Source organism: Callithrix jacchus, chromosome 17 (assembly GCF_049354715.1).
Source record: "Callithrix jacchus isolate 240 chromosome 17, calJac240_pri, whole genome shotgun sequence".
In the NCBI taxonomy this organism is placed as follows: Eukaryota; Metazoa; Chordata; class Mammalia; order Primates; family Cebidae; genus Callithrix; species Callithrix jacchus.
In genome coordinates this window covers 80,680,377-80,692,954 of record NC_133518.1, presented here as the reverse complement: position 1 = coordinate 80,692,954, position 12,578 = coordinate 80,680,377, and the positions used below count along the sequence as shown (strand labels likewise).

The window sequence follows — 12,578 nt, the reverse complement described above, 5'->3', positions numbered from 1 at the left end:
GTGGGGTCTCTACGGCCGAGCTGGTCTCGGTACACTTGGGCTTGATTAATGGCAGTGGATTGGAAAGTAGGGTTATATTATGCACATTTTGGAGGTAGAAGTTAAAGGACTTGCCGTTGGATTGGATGTGGGGGAATGAAAGAAAATGACTTAAGTTTCTGGCAGGTTTGTGGGTCTGAGTGGGGAGGAGTTTCAGATTAAATGTGATACCTCCAACTGTAGGTGTAGTATTAAGGAGCTGGACGTGTGAGTCTGAAGCTTGGAGGAGGATGGACTGGAGTCAGAGATTTGAGAAATTGGCAGCATTATACACAAGGGTTGGTGTTGTGAGAATATCACAGAGGGAGGGTTAAAGAGGACCCAGAGTCAAGTCCTGGGGATCAGCACCATACAGAGACCCAGCCGAGGTGCAGGCTGCAGTCATGGCTCTCGCCTGTAATCCCAGCCCTTTGGCAGGCAGAGGCGGGTGCATCACTTGAGGTCAGGAGTTCCAGACCAGCCTGGCCAACATGGTGAAACCCAGCTCTGTGAAAAATACAAAAGTCAGCTGAGTGTGGTGGTGTGGGCCTGTAGTCCCAGCTACTCAGGAGGCTGAGGCAGGAGAATCACTTGAACCCTGGAAGGGGAGCTTGCAGTGAGCTGAGATGGCGCCACTGCATTTCAGCCTGGTGACAAAGTGAGACTAACAATCTCAAAAAGAAAAAAAGAAGAGGAGGAGCACACAGCCGTCACTGTACAGCTGAACTAAGCAGCAATGCCAGTTTTGTTTTGTTTTTTTGAGACGGAGTTTGGCTCTTGTTTCCCAGGCTGGAGTGCAATGGCGCGATCTCGGCTCGGCTCACCGCAACCTCTGCCTCCTGGGTTCAGGCAATTCTCCTGCCTCAGCCTCCTGAGTAGCTGGGATTACAGGCACGCGCCACCATGCCCAGCTAATTTTTTGTATTTTTAGTAGAGACAGGGTTTCACCATGTTGACCAGGATGGTCTCGATCTCTTGACCTCCCAAAGTGCTGGGATTACAGGTGTGAGCCACCACGCCTGGCCAGTTTTTTTTTTTTTTTTTGAGGTGAGGTGGTCTCACTTGGTCACCCAGGCTGGACGTGATTGCAGCTTCCCGCAAGCTCCACCTCCCCGGGTTCAAGCAATTCAGCCTGCCTCAGCCTCCCAAGTAGCTGGAATTACGGGCACCACTGCCACACCCAGCTGATTTTTTTTTGAGACACTTTCGTTCTTGTCACCCAGGCTAGAGTGGTACAATCTCACTCAGCTCACTGCAACCTCTGCCTCCTGGGCTCAAGTGATCCTGCCTCAGCCTCTGTAGCTGAGATTACAGGTGGCCGCCACCACGCCTGGCTAATTTTTGTATTTTTAGTAGAGACAGGGTTTCACCATGTTGGCCAGACTGGCCTCAAACTCCTGACCTTGTGATCAACCTGCCTCACCCTCCCAAAGTGCTGCGATTACAGGCGTGAGCCATTGAGCCCAGCCAACACCCAGATAATTTTTGTATTTTTAGTAGAGACGGGGTTTCACCAAGTTGACCAGGATGGTCTCGATCTCTTGACCTTGTGATCCGCCCGCCTCGGCCTCCCAAAGTGCTGGGAGTACAGGCGTGAGCCACCGCATCCAGCAATGATACCAATTTCTATCTATTATACCATGTAATTTTATCTCGTCTTTTTGCCCATTAATTTACTGATTTCCTTCACTTTTTAAGTCCTCAATGAACTATCAGTAATCACCACTGGTCTGAAAGACTAGACACTTGAATTGCCCACGTATGTCAAATACAGAACTTGCACTTGCCTAATAGGGCTAGCAGCTTCCCAGTGTCTCGGTAACAACGCAGCCAACATTGACAGTGCTTACCATAAACATTCCACATGCTGTGAAGGGCAGAAAAAAGCCTGGCAAATGTCACACATGACAGTCGGACAGCAAGCTTTTGAAATCTAAATTGCTTTACTGAAAGTCATATCCAGAGAGTCTTATCTTGTAAAAACAACAGCACAGAAAAGTAATACTGAAAAGTTTTTGTTTTTATTTCCAAGATCAAATATTACAACAGGACATTTACATGTCTTTATAAAAAATGCAGCAGTTCAATGTCTAGGTCAGAGGTTTCCTTGAGCTTGGTCCCTCTCAGCACAGTGAGCTGATGTCTTCAAAAGACCGACCGCCCCACTCCCCGCCCCCCCCAGCTGTCCCCCCTCCCTCCCCATTTCAAGTTGCAGTATTAATATAAAGCAACTGGGTACAACACAGCAAGAGTATTCACAATTTGGTACAGCCCGAAGCAGAGGATCGCCAGCTGAGAGGAAGATCCTCCTTTTGGAAGGTATTTACCTATAGACTATGGATATCTATAGACAGATCACGCCCAGTTATCTGAGATTTCCCTGGTTTAGAGCACGTGGAAGTTCCATTGAGTCTTAGTCAGCAGTTACAGCTCACTTTACCTAACGGCATGTTTTTCTCCTCTGACAAGTTGAATTTTCTGCCGCCTGTATGTCTCCAATTGAAGGCTTTCCCTAGCACCTTAGTGATGACTTATTAGATATACAGGAGGGGCTCTAATGTGTCTTGAACAAAAAACTTCAGTTCATAGTCCAGCTGCCCCTTGCTCAATGATCCCAAAGACTTCTCCCCACTACTGAGAAGAGCTGCATTAATAATAAATGGTATCTCCTAGCACCACGGGAGAAAAGGCCCCGAAAACAGAACTTGATGTGCATTTCAGGGAGCACTTGCCAGAAACACTGCAGCAGGAGAGGAGCACTGACTCTGTCATCTTCTTGGATTCAACAGCAAAGTTACATTGCAGATTAAACTTGGAGCCTGTCCTGCATTCCCAGTGCAAATCTCAGAACGACCCTCCCCTCCACTTTGTCCAGAATAAGCTGAGCACACAAACATCGCAGGGAATCTCTAAACACTGTCAGGAACCGCTTTAGAAAACACCGAAAGCAAATCACCCCAAGCTGACTTCACTCAAGTCCCCAACCCACCCTCATCCCTATCCCCTCAGAAATGTCATTCCTCGATTAACGTCTCTGAGTAAGATGTAAAGTGAGGTTTGGAAAATGACATGAAAAATGTTTAAAAACACAACCAGTGAAGACATGCCAGAACTAGACTTCCCAGGTGATTCGAACTGCATTGTTCAAATGAACTCACACGAAGCATGCAGAGCCTACCCAACACTCCTGAGTTTCCATGGGACGGTCAATACCTACTCGACAAAGGACTTTCTTAAAGGGCTTAAAAAAAAAAAGACACCCGATGTTTAGAAGTTGTTTACAACAACAACAACAAAAAAAAACCTTTCTGGAAAAAAAAGATGATCAGAGGAGTGAAGAAAACTGTGTCTAACGGATCCATCCAAAGCTTGGACGGAAGCCCCTCAGTCTAAGTGTATGTCAGCATCAACTCATTTCCCTACCTCTAAGACTGGGTTATCTCACAGCTTTCCTGTTTCCTGGTGTTTTAAGTCGCCTTTCCAGGCTGAAGGGACAAACCCAGGAAAGTAACAAGGCCCAAGACTCCAAATGGGTAAGATAAGCAGCCCCTACGAGAAGCTTGCTACTCATTAACTGAAAAGTACAGGTCACATACTACTTTCACTCTCATTAGCAGGTCAAAGGGGATTTTCTGATGGCAACAGTCACTCCATGTAAGGTTTCACTTACAGGGCAAATGTTATCCAAAAGTTATTGTTAAAAGCGTATGATCAGTGTCATAAACTCATTTAGATTTGGAACTACATCATTTGATATTTCCATTAAGAATGCCAAGCTCTGAGAAAAGCATACTGTAAAATCATGCTGTTGAAAACAGCAAGGTATCCAACTGAGTATAAACGGTCTAATGTCAGTCGAATGTCATCACCCTGAAATAGATCCTGGTGACTGACATGCACTACTGAGTCAGCTACCTTGACAGGAAAAAGCAGAATGGCAGGGAATGGGTCCAGATCAAGAATCTCTCCCTTATCAGTTAAGATTTCCATATTGAGTCTATGAAAAAAGCAAATTGAAAAGACTTGAAGAGAGGGAGAATTCAATTCCAGGTCAGAATTTATCTAATGAGTTAAAATGTTTCCCACTTACCGTGTCTAAACAATGGATAACTCACGCTAGCCCAGTTAGATTAATAAGTTCTTTTGTTGAGATAAAATATTACTTTAGTCCAGCTTAACCTATTCTTCCCATTTGAAAACCCAAATGACCTTTAAAAGGCATATAAATTCCCAGAGTACTGTGATCTCTATAGAGGAAATACAATTACACAATAAAACTTGATGTTTGCTACCAAAGAATTAAGTACAATGAAACTTCTTATATTTATAGATTCAGATGTGATTGTTCTTGGCATTCACCATCTCTAATCCTAGAAGTAAATCTGGTTATCTTTTGAAAATACTTTCTCATTACAGAAATGCTAAATTATGTTTATTAAAGTAGATCAAATTGGATTGCCCAGGGCCGGGTTCGGTGGCTCATGCCTGTAATCTCAGCAGTTTGGGAGGCCGAGGCAGGTGGATCACAAGGTCAAGAGATCGAGACCATCCTGGTCAACATGGTGAAACCCCGTCTCTACTAAAAATACAAAAAATTAGCTGGGCACGGTGGCGCGTGCCTGTAATCCCCCCTACTCGGGAGGCTGAGGCAGGAGAATTGCCTGAACCCAGGAGGCGGAGGTCGCGGTGAGCCGAGATCGTGCCATTGCACTCCGGCCTGGGTAACAAGAGCGAAACTCCGTCTAAAAAAAAAAAAATGGATTGCCCAACTTTATTTTAAAATCAATCCGGCAAAGAAAGGCCTATGGCAAAAATGCTTATGAGACTGTCTGAGATTTAAGCCATACAACAGCAACTGGCAGGCCACAGAGAGGGTGGGCCATCATAGAGCTAGCCACGCTCTATTTGAAACAAGAGAAGTCTCCTTAGCTACCGGGAAAATAAGCCATAAAAGTCAGTTTGCCTCAAAAATTTCCTTTGATTTTATAAAAAATGAAGATTGTTACATATTAAGACTTTGAAATGGAATTTCTTAAACACAGCCAATTACGTTAAAAATCGTAACTATTTTAAGATAATGAATGTTAAAAATAAATGGAAAAGTAACACAGGAAGCAGGATTAGAAGATGTTCTCATTAAAGGTCTTGCCGTCACATCCAATAATACCACCATGTAAATCCACTTCACAGGAAAAATACAAGGCCACCATCATCTCTATTTTTAAAGACGTCAAGAAATTTTTGATTCTAAACCATCTCTCTAGCAGGACACATAGGTGAGACCACTGAAATACCAAATCTCTACGTAACCGGAGAAACCAATATATTGGTGTGGTATTCCCTGCTGGATTCTGCAGTTCTAAAGAACACTCTTGCCACTATTCCAAGAGGTGTACTGTGCAACACCGTGTTTCATGGCAAGACTGAGTGAAATGCTAAGCGAGGCCCCCCAGGGAGGTTGAGTGTCCACAGTACACAGCTGCCTTAGCCATCAAGGCTTGTGTTACTGGGAAACTGCCATGTTCACCAGGGAAAGTGGTTCTCCCTATGCTCATTACTTTTTAGTCCTACACAAGACTAATTCATCAGCCTGCACCCCATGACTTACTGAGCAGTTAAATGATGGTCAAAAACGTAGAGACAGGGTAAGAATGACATGATAATGATACACTCTAAGGGTAAGAAACATTTTTTAAAGTCAGCCCAATTGTATTTGAAAAAGTTGTTTCTACCAAAATGTGTGAATCTTACAACTTATGCAAATCAATTTCCCAACAGGCCAGTAAAGTACTTTAAGTAAGTATTCAAGTAAAAATAAAATTTAATGCCAGCTAGTGACATATTTGGTTCTCACTTACATTTTAGTTACATACTTAACACTGATTAGGCACACAGCATTAAGTTTTCAAAACTAAGGAATTATTGAAAAGATTATTACTAGTCCTATGACTATCATACTCTCCTTTTGGGAGACTTCCGTCATCACAGTAAAATTACGAGCATTGGTCAAATGAGACCTGAACACAGAGGAAAAGAAAAGCAACTGACTAACCAGCACATTCTAATCAGCCTAGGGGTAACATGCAATCAAGGGGAGAGAGTGAGTGGAAAAGGACTTCAGAGATCATCTCATTTGGTGTCTAGAAAAGGCTGAGAACTATTAATCTAGTCCAATTCTCTCATTTTTCAGATAAGAAACCCGAGATTAAGAAGAGAGGAGTGTGAAGGTAATGATTAGCAGAGCTGTTACCCAAGCGCACTGACACCTCTAGTGCCCGTTCTGCATGTAGGATACTGCGCTGCATTTCACTTGTGCCTGGGTAGAGAGGAGTGAAATCCCGCCTTCATTTCTCAGTTGCTAGTGGCTCCCTCTGGTATTTTCCCGAGTGTGTAAGTGAGATCCCTGCTAGCTAGGATCCTTTACTCTGGGAGATCAGTAATTCTTTCCCACTTGGGTACTGGCTATGCCTTACTGACAGAACTTCATGCCGTAAATCTAGAAGTTACAGAAGGTAGAGCTGAAGAAGTAGGTGAGTCAAAAAGAAATCTGAGCTACAGTGCTTGCTACTTTTCAGTCTTAAGACTTTGCACACTAAAACATGCTCTATTCCTTCCCTTTTCTAAACTTTAATTATAGTGCAATCCCAGAAAAGTAAACATTTACATGCTCTCCAATCACTTCACGTGTAGTGTGTCTCCCTAACTGGATAAAACAGGAAGGAGTCAGATCTTTATTATTTTTTGAGACGGCGTCTGGGTCTGTCACCCAGGCTGGAGTGCAGTGGTGTGATCTCAGCTCACTGCAACCTCTGCCTCCTGGGTTCAAGCGATTCTTGTGCCTCAGTCTCCCGAGCAGCTGAGATCACAGACATGTACCACCATGCCCGGCTAATTTTTGTTATTTTTAGTAAAGACGGGATTTCACCATGTTGGCCAGGCTGATCTCAAACTCACGACCTCAGGTGATCTGCCTGCCTCAGACTCCCAAAATCCTGGGATTACAGGAATAAGACACCACACCCAGCCAGGAATTAGATCTTAGGTTTCAAAATATTTCCAACTTCAATTAAGAACTCAATAGATAACTGTTGACTTATGTAGTCAAGAAGTAGAATTATATACAAGATTTAAAACATACACACAGAAGGTCTACAATAATCTGGTATTGATGGGACAGAAAAGATAATTGTAGGCTGGGCGCAGTGGCTCACACTTGTAATCTCAGCACTTTGGGAGGCCGAGGCGGGTGGATCATGAGGTCAAGAGCTCAAGAACGTCCTGGCCAACATGGTGAGACCTGTCTCTACTAAAAATTCAAAAATTAGCTGGACGTGCTAACGTGCTCGTGCAGTCCCAGTACTCAGGAGGCTGAGAGGCAGGAGAATCACGTGAACCCCGGAGGCAGAGGTTGCAGGGAGCCAAGATGGCACCACTGCACTCCAGCCTGGCCATAGAGACTCCATCTCAAAAAAAAAAAAAAAAAGAAAATGGCATCATTTTTGAAAATGGTTAAAAGAAGATAAAATTGTTTTTTTATCCTTTTCATTTATTCTTGGCAAATAACGCCACATAGTGATTTTCCTTTCACATCTTCAACAGTGCACCGTTTTTAAAAAGCAATCATTAGCCTCTCAATGGCATAAATAAAAATGTATAGGCACAGTGCAAATCCCACAACTTTAACCCAACGACTTTCCTATATTGAAAGGAACAAAACTAAATGATAATGTACAAAGCCAAACAATGAGAAGATCATCATCTGAGTGACTTGATTCTCTCGCTGCAGGAGAGCACAGCATGGAGGTTAAAACTGGATGGGCTCTGGGTTCCAATTCCGATTTGCCACTCACTAGCTACGGCGTCCTGAGTAAGTTCTCTACGCCTGTTTTCTTCTTTATACAATGGGAAGAAAGTGTACATACAAGTACCTAGCACATGCCCGTCACTCAGTGTTAGCTTCCCATTCTTTTCTGATTTGGCGTTGTTCTGTCTCTTCTCTGGTTCCTTCCGGTATCAAATCCATAAAAGTATTCCTCTCACTTTTTCCCCCACTAGTTTTGTTTGTTTTTAAATTTGAGATGGAGTCTCCCTCTGTTGCCCAGGCTGGAGTGCAATAGCGCAATCTTGGCTCACTGCAACCTCTGCCTCCTGCATTCAAGCCATTCTCCTGCCACAGCCTCCCGAGTATCTGTGATCACAGGTGTCCGCCACCCCGCCCAGGTAATTTTTGCATTTTAGTAGAGATGGTGTTTCACCATGTTGACCAGGCTGGTCTTGAACTGCTGACCTCAGGTGATCTGCCCGCCTAGGCCTCCCAAAGTGTTGGGATTACAGGTATGAGCCACCGCGCCCTGCCTTTCCACTAGTTTTCATTCCATCTCCCTGTATTTTTCTCTTATCACTCTGGAAGTCTATCTTTCTGGTTCTTTTCCTCCCTAGCTTTTTTTTTTTTTTTTTTTAACACTCTCTTTCAAACTGTTTCCAACACCCACAAGGAATGACTGTTTTTAACTAACCTACTGACCTCATTGAATCTATTCAATAAAACCTCTCTCCTAAAGAGCAAAGGAACCTGCAGAGGAAATACGGCAAACTGGAAAAAGCAGACTTCTGTCAGTGGATTGAATTCTTGAGCAAGGCAATACTCCTTATGTATTCTTCCCATGTACAATCCATAACTCCTCCCATGGACCTCTGTATCGACCCTAAGATAATGACACTCCTGCCTCAAAACAAAACAAAATAAAACCCACCACCTCTTGTAAACATCCCAGTTAGATGTTAAGTTGGATGAATGCGGCATGCCATCTCTTCAATCACTTTATAGCCTAAGTTAAAAAAGTCACTTTGGTTTCTCATAAATGACTCTGCAAGTGCTGAGCATATGGAAAAGAGCTACATCCCCATACTAATGGCCACGCTACCAGCTTCTCTGAATATGTTTTACCATGAGCAGCTAGAAGGTAAAGAGAATGAAACAGAGCCCCATGGGTAAACTGTTGACATATCTGACTGATCTGGGCTTCAGCTGTGACTCTTTTGGGCATGCAAATGGGGGCCATCAGCGCACCAAGCTGAGCATACCTCCTTTTCTTACCTGTGCCTTCCTGAATTTTTAGATTTCTGACCTTGTCTACTACCAACAAATGTCTTACCCTCCAGGGCACCTTTAACAGTACATAGCTCTATTCTTCAAACAGCAAGTATGTTACCCAAGTTCAGAGACACAATTGAGGAATTAACATAAAAACCATCTTTTGCTCAATAAATCAAAAGCTGCTGGTTGAGCCTCAAGAGCCATAAAAAACACCAAAGTGTAAGTATTACTCAGTCACCACTCTGGAGAGAGAACTTTGACTCAAGGTAGAAATGAAACCGTAATTATATAAATATATTTATAAATATTTATACAATTATATACTTATACATAGCACTTACACAGACTTAGAAAAAATGTAAGAACATTAATTCAAAGGGACTCACTGAAGAATAAACAATTTTCCATGATTTCTGTGAGGAGATACATAACTCATTCTTTAGGGAGAGTTCCTCAAAATCCAACACCATTAGAAATCGTACTCCATAACTCTGTACTAGCAACACTTCTTTGTCTTTTCCCAAACCCCCTAATTGCCAGGAGAGCAATCTTAAAGTAGATGAAAACCTAAAGGCCTCTACGCAACATCGGGTTACGTTCCTCAGATCAAAGAATCAATCTAAATCCTCAATTGACAAAAAAGGTTCATTTAATATTTTAATTTTACAAGTTAAAAGTTCTAGTTTTGCCACCAGAATCACGACTACCCCTTCAGAGGACTCCATTTAAGCTCAAAATAAGAACTGAGCATAGAGTGAAGTGGATATATAAATGGTATTACGCAGATTCAAGATGGCCTCTTCTAAAAAATACTGAAGAAAGCTTTCACCAACTCCAATTTGAACTGGGTTTTGTTGGCAGAAAAAACCCACATCTGAAAACGACTAGTAACCTCCACCATCCCCCTTACTAAATGTTGTCTTCTGAATTGAGTTTAAAGGTCTTCCCCTTAGAGAGGCTTTCAGTTTTGATACCCTTTGAAAGAAAGCAGCATGCGGACTCAAGTTCAATTCAGTCACCAGAGCCTTTTAGAGACTATTCCAACCAGGGGCAAAAAATGAACCATTATTTCTAACCAAAAGAAGGTGGTTAGCAACTCTCAGCTGAATGGCTTTCTTTCTTGCCAGGGACATATCTAAGTACGCCTGAAACAACACAGGACAATCAGTAACCACAGTGGCCGCAATTACAAGCCATTGCACTACATGAGGACTGATGAGCTGCCTTCCTACAGACCACTGCAGTCCCAGACGATGGAGGACTCCAGGGGACGACTATGCTGTGCTGGCAGAAACAGCAAGCACCTGCCCATCCCCGTCACCACGACAGGCTCCTTCATGTCCGTTCTTGGACCAGCAGGATCAATACAGAGTAATAACAAAATTGTCTCAGGCCAGGGCAGTGAAAGTCACTCCAAGCTATACACCCCGTATTGCCAATAACACATGTCATGGAAACAGTTCTTATAGCTGGAACATGAAAATCCTTTGACAACAGTTTTTAAGTATGATGAGCAATAATTACAAGGGATGCTTCTTCCACATAAACAAAAGCCCGGATATTTTGTTAAGTGATATTTCCTACATGAAGAATACAACAAAACAAAACACATGTTAGAGAATTTCTTCTCCTACTAAAAATGGGGGCTTACAAAAAAGGGAGGTTGTTCTTACTCTGAATCTAGCCATTCCTTTGCCAGAGGAGTCTGGGGAGTAACATTAACATTTGATCCCAAAAGAGTGCCGTGCAAGAGACCGCTGCTTGGAACACACAGCTCCTGCTGCTGGAACTAGGAGGGGCCTTATCCTTACACTTCAGTTTGGTCACCAGATCAGGTAAGAAAGTAAGTGTGGGGGGAGAGGAGAGGAAGGGGACAGAGTCGGCGGGGAGAAACAAAGGGGGAGAAAGAGACTGATTATAGGAGAGATCAAGAAAGAAAAGAGAAGGAAGGTGACTCGCTTGCCCAACTCTGGCTCTGTGGTCCTGTGAGCCAAATGCACACTGAGTGACACGGTATCTCGTGGGAAAAGGGAAAAAGGGGGAGGCTGAGAGAGGTCAGGCCGTGGTGTTAATTTCTTTCCTGTACAAAGACAGTCTCTTGGGGACAAAGGCCTGCCTCTTGCAAGGTAATGTCATAGTCCAGATGAGACAGTTTCCTTCGAGGAAAGTTGGTGAGGAGTTCAAAGCGTTCATTTGGGTATCCTTTAGACTGGACGTGCTTCACCAAAGCCTATCAACAACAAGAGAAGACAAAGCCATGAGATGCAAATGAAAGGAAAGAGCATATTAGTGAATTCAATAGAAAACATTCTCTTTTTAATCATATTACATCAGCTATTAGTGTAGGTCCTTCTTTCAGATAACCAACGCTTGCCCTTTGGACGCGGAGATGATATATCTGCACCCAGTTACTTAAAGCCATTAAGTGATACTGATATACACACAGTTACTCTTTGTCTCCCCAATAAATACACCCAGTCACTATTTATATAATTAAATTATTGCTCTTATTTTAAACATTATCAGTTTTCCTTTCTTCCTTTTAGCAAGGAAGATATGGCCTTCATTCTACCTAGCCAATCTAGCCACCTGTACACTGAAGCTCTTCTTCACTTCTCAGAAACTGTACCACCAGAGAATACTTTTGCAGGTTTCTTCAATATCTCCCTCTCTGCTTCCCATCAAACTTAAACACTGCTTGCATTTCAGTAAAATGGTCTTCAAGAATCAGCCTAATTATCTCCAGCCATAGCAATGGCCAGGAATGCCTGACCCAAGGGATTCATTCACAGGCTAAGCTAAGCTAATCAGACTCAAGATTCTGTTTTCCAGCAGTTAAAAAACAGAGGGTGTCGGGCACGGTGGCTCAAAACTGTAATCCCAGCCCTGTGGGAGGCCGAGGAGGGTGGATACCTTGAGCACAGAAGTTTTTTGAGACCAGCCTGGGCAACGTGGCGAAACCCCATCTCTACTAAAAATACAAAAAAATTAGCTTGGCATGGTGGTGCGCACCTGTAATCCCAACTACTTGGGAGGCCGCGGCAAGAGAATTGCTTGAACCTGGAATTGAATGCACTGAGCCGAGATTACGCCACTACACTCTAGCCTGGGTGACAGAGCCAGACTTTGTCTCAAAACAAAAATAAAAACTAGCCAGGAATGGTGGTATGTTCCTGTAGTCCCGGCTACTGGGGAGGTGGAGGTGGGAGGAGAATGGCTTAAGCCTGGGAGGCAGAGGTTGCAGTAAGCCAAGATCATGCCACTGCACTCCAGCCTGGGCAGAGACAGAGCCTGTCTCCAAAAAAAGGAAAAAGAGGAAGAGGAAGAAGAAAAAACCCAGAAAGCTCATTGTCTGTGAATTTTAGATAAAAATGCCTCCAGCATCACCATGATGGGCCACGTATGAGTTGAGGAATAAACAAAAGCCACCAGTATACAGAAAGGAGAATGGTGTGAAGCAGGG

At 43.4% G+C, this 12,578-nt stretch overlaps 1 protein-coding gene across 3 annotated transcripts in view; it reads right to left on the bottom strand.

Annotated features, from left to right (window-relative positions):
• Nucleotides 1-2,020: 2,020 nt before the first annotated feature.
• Nucleotides 2,021-12,578, bottom strand: part of UBXN7 (UBX domain protein 7) — a 73,372-nt gene continuing 62,814 nt past the window's right edge. For all 3 annotated transcript variants that reach the window (XM_054247060.2, XM_035278803.3, XM_054247061.2), the window contains one exon: nucleotides 2,021-11,345. In XM_054247060.2, the coding sequence (XP_054103035.1) occupies nucleotides 11,184-11,345 (162 nt within the window). In that variant the 3' untranslated portion in view covers nucleotides 2,021-11,183. The remainder of the gene's footprint in view (nucleotides 11,346-12,578) is intronic.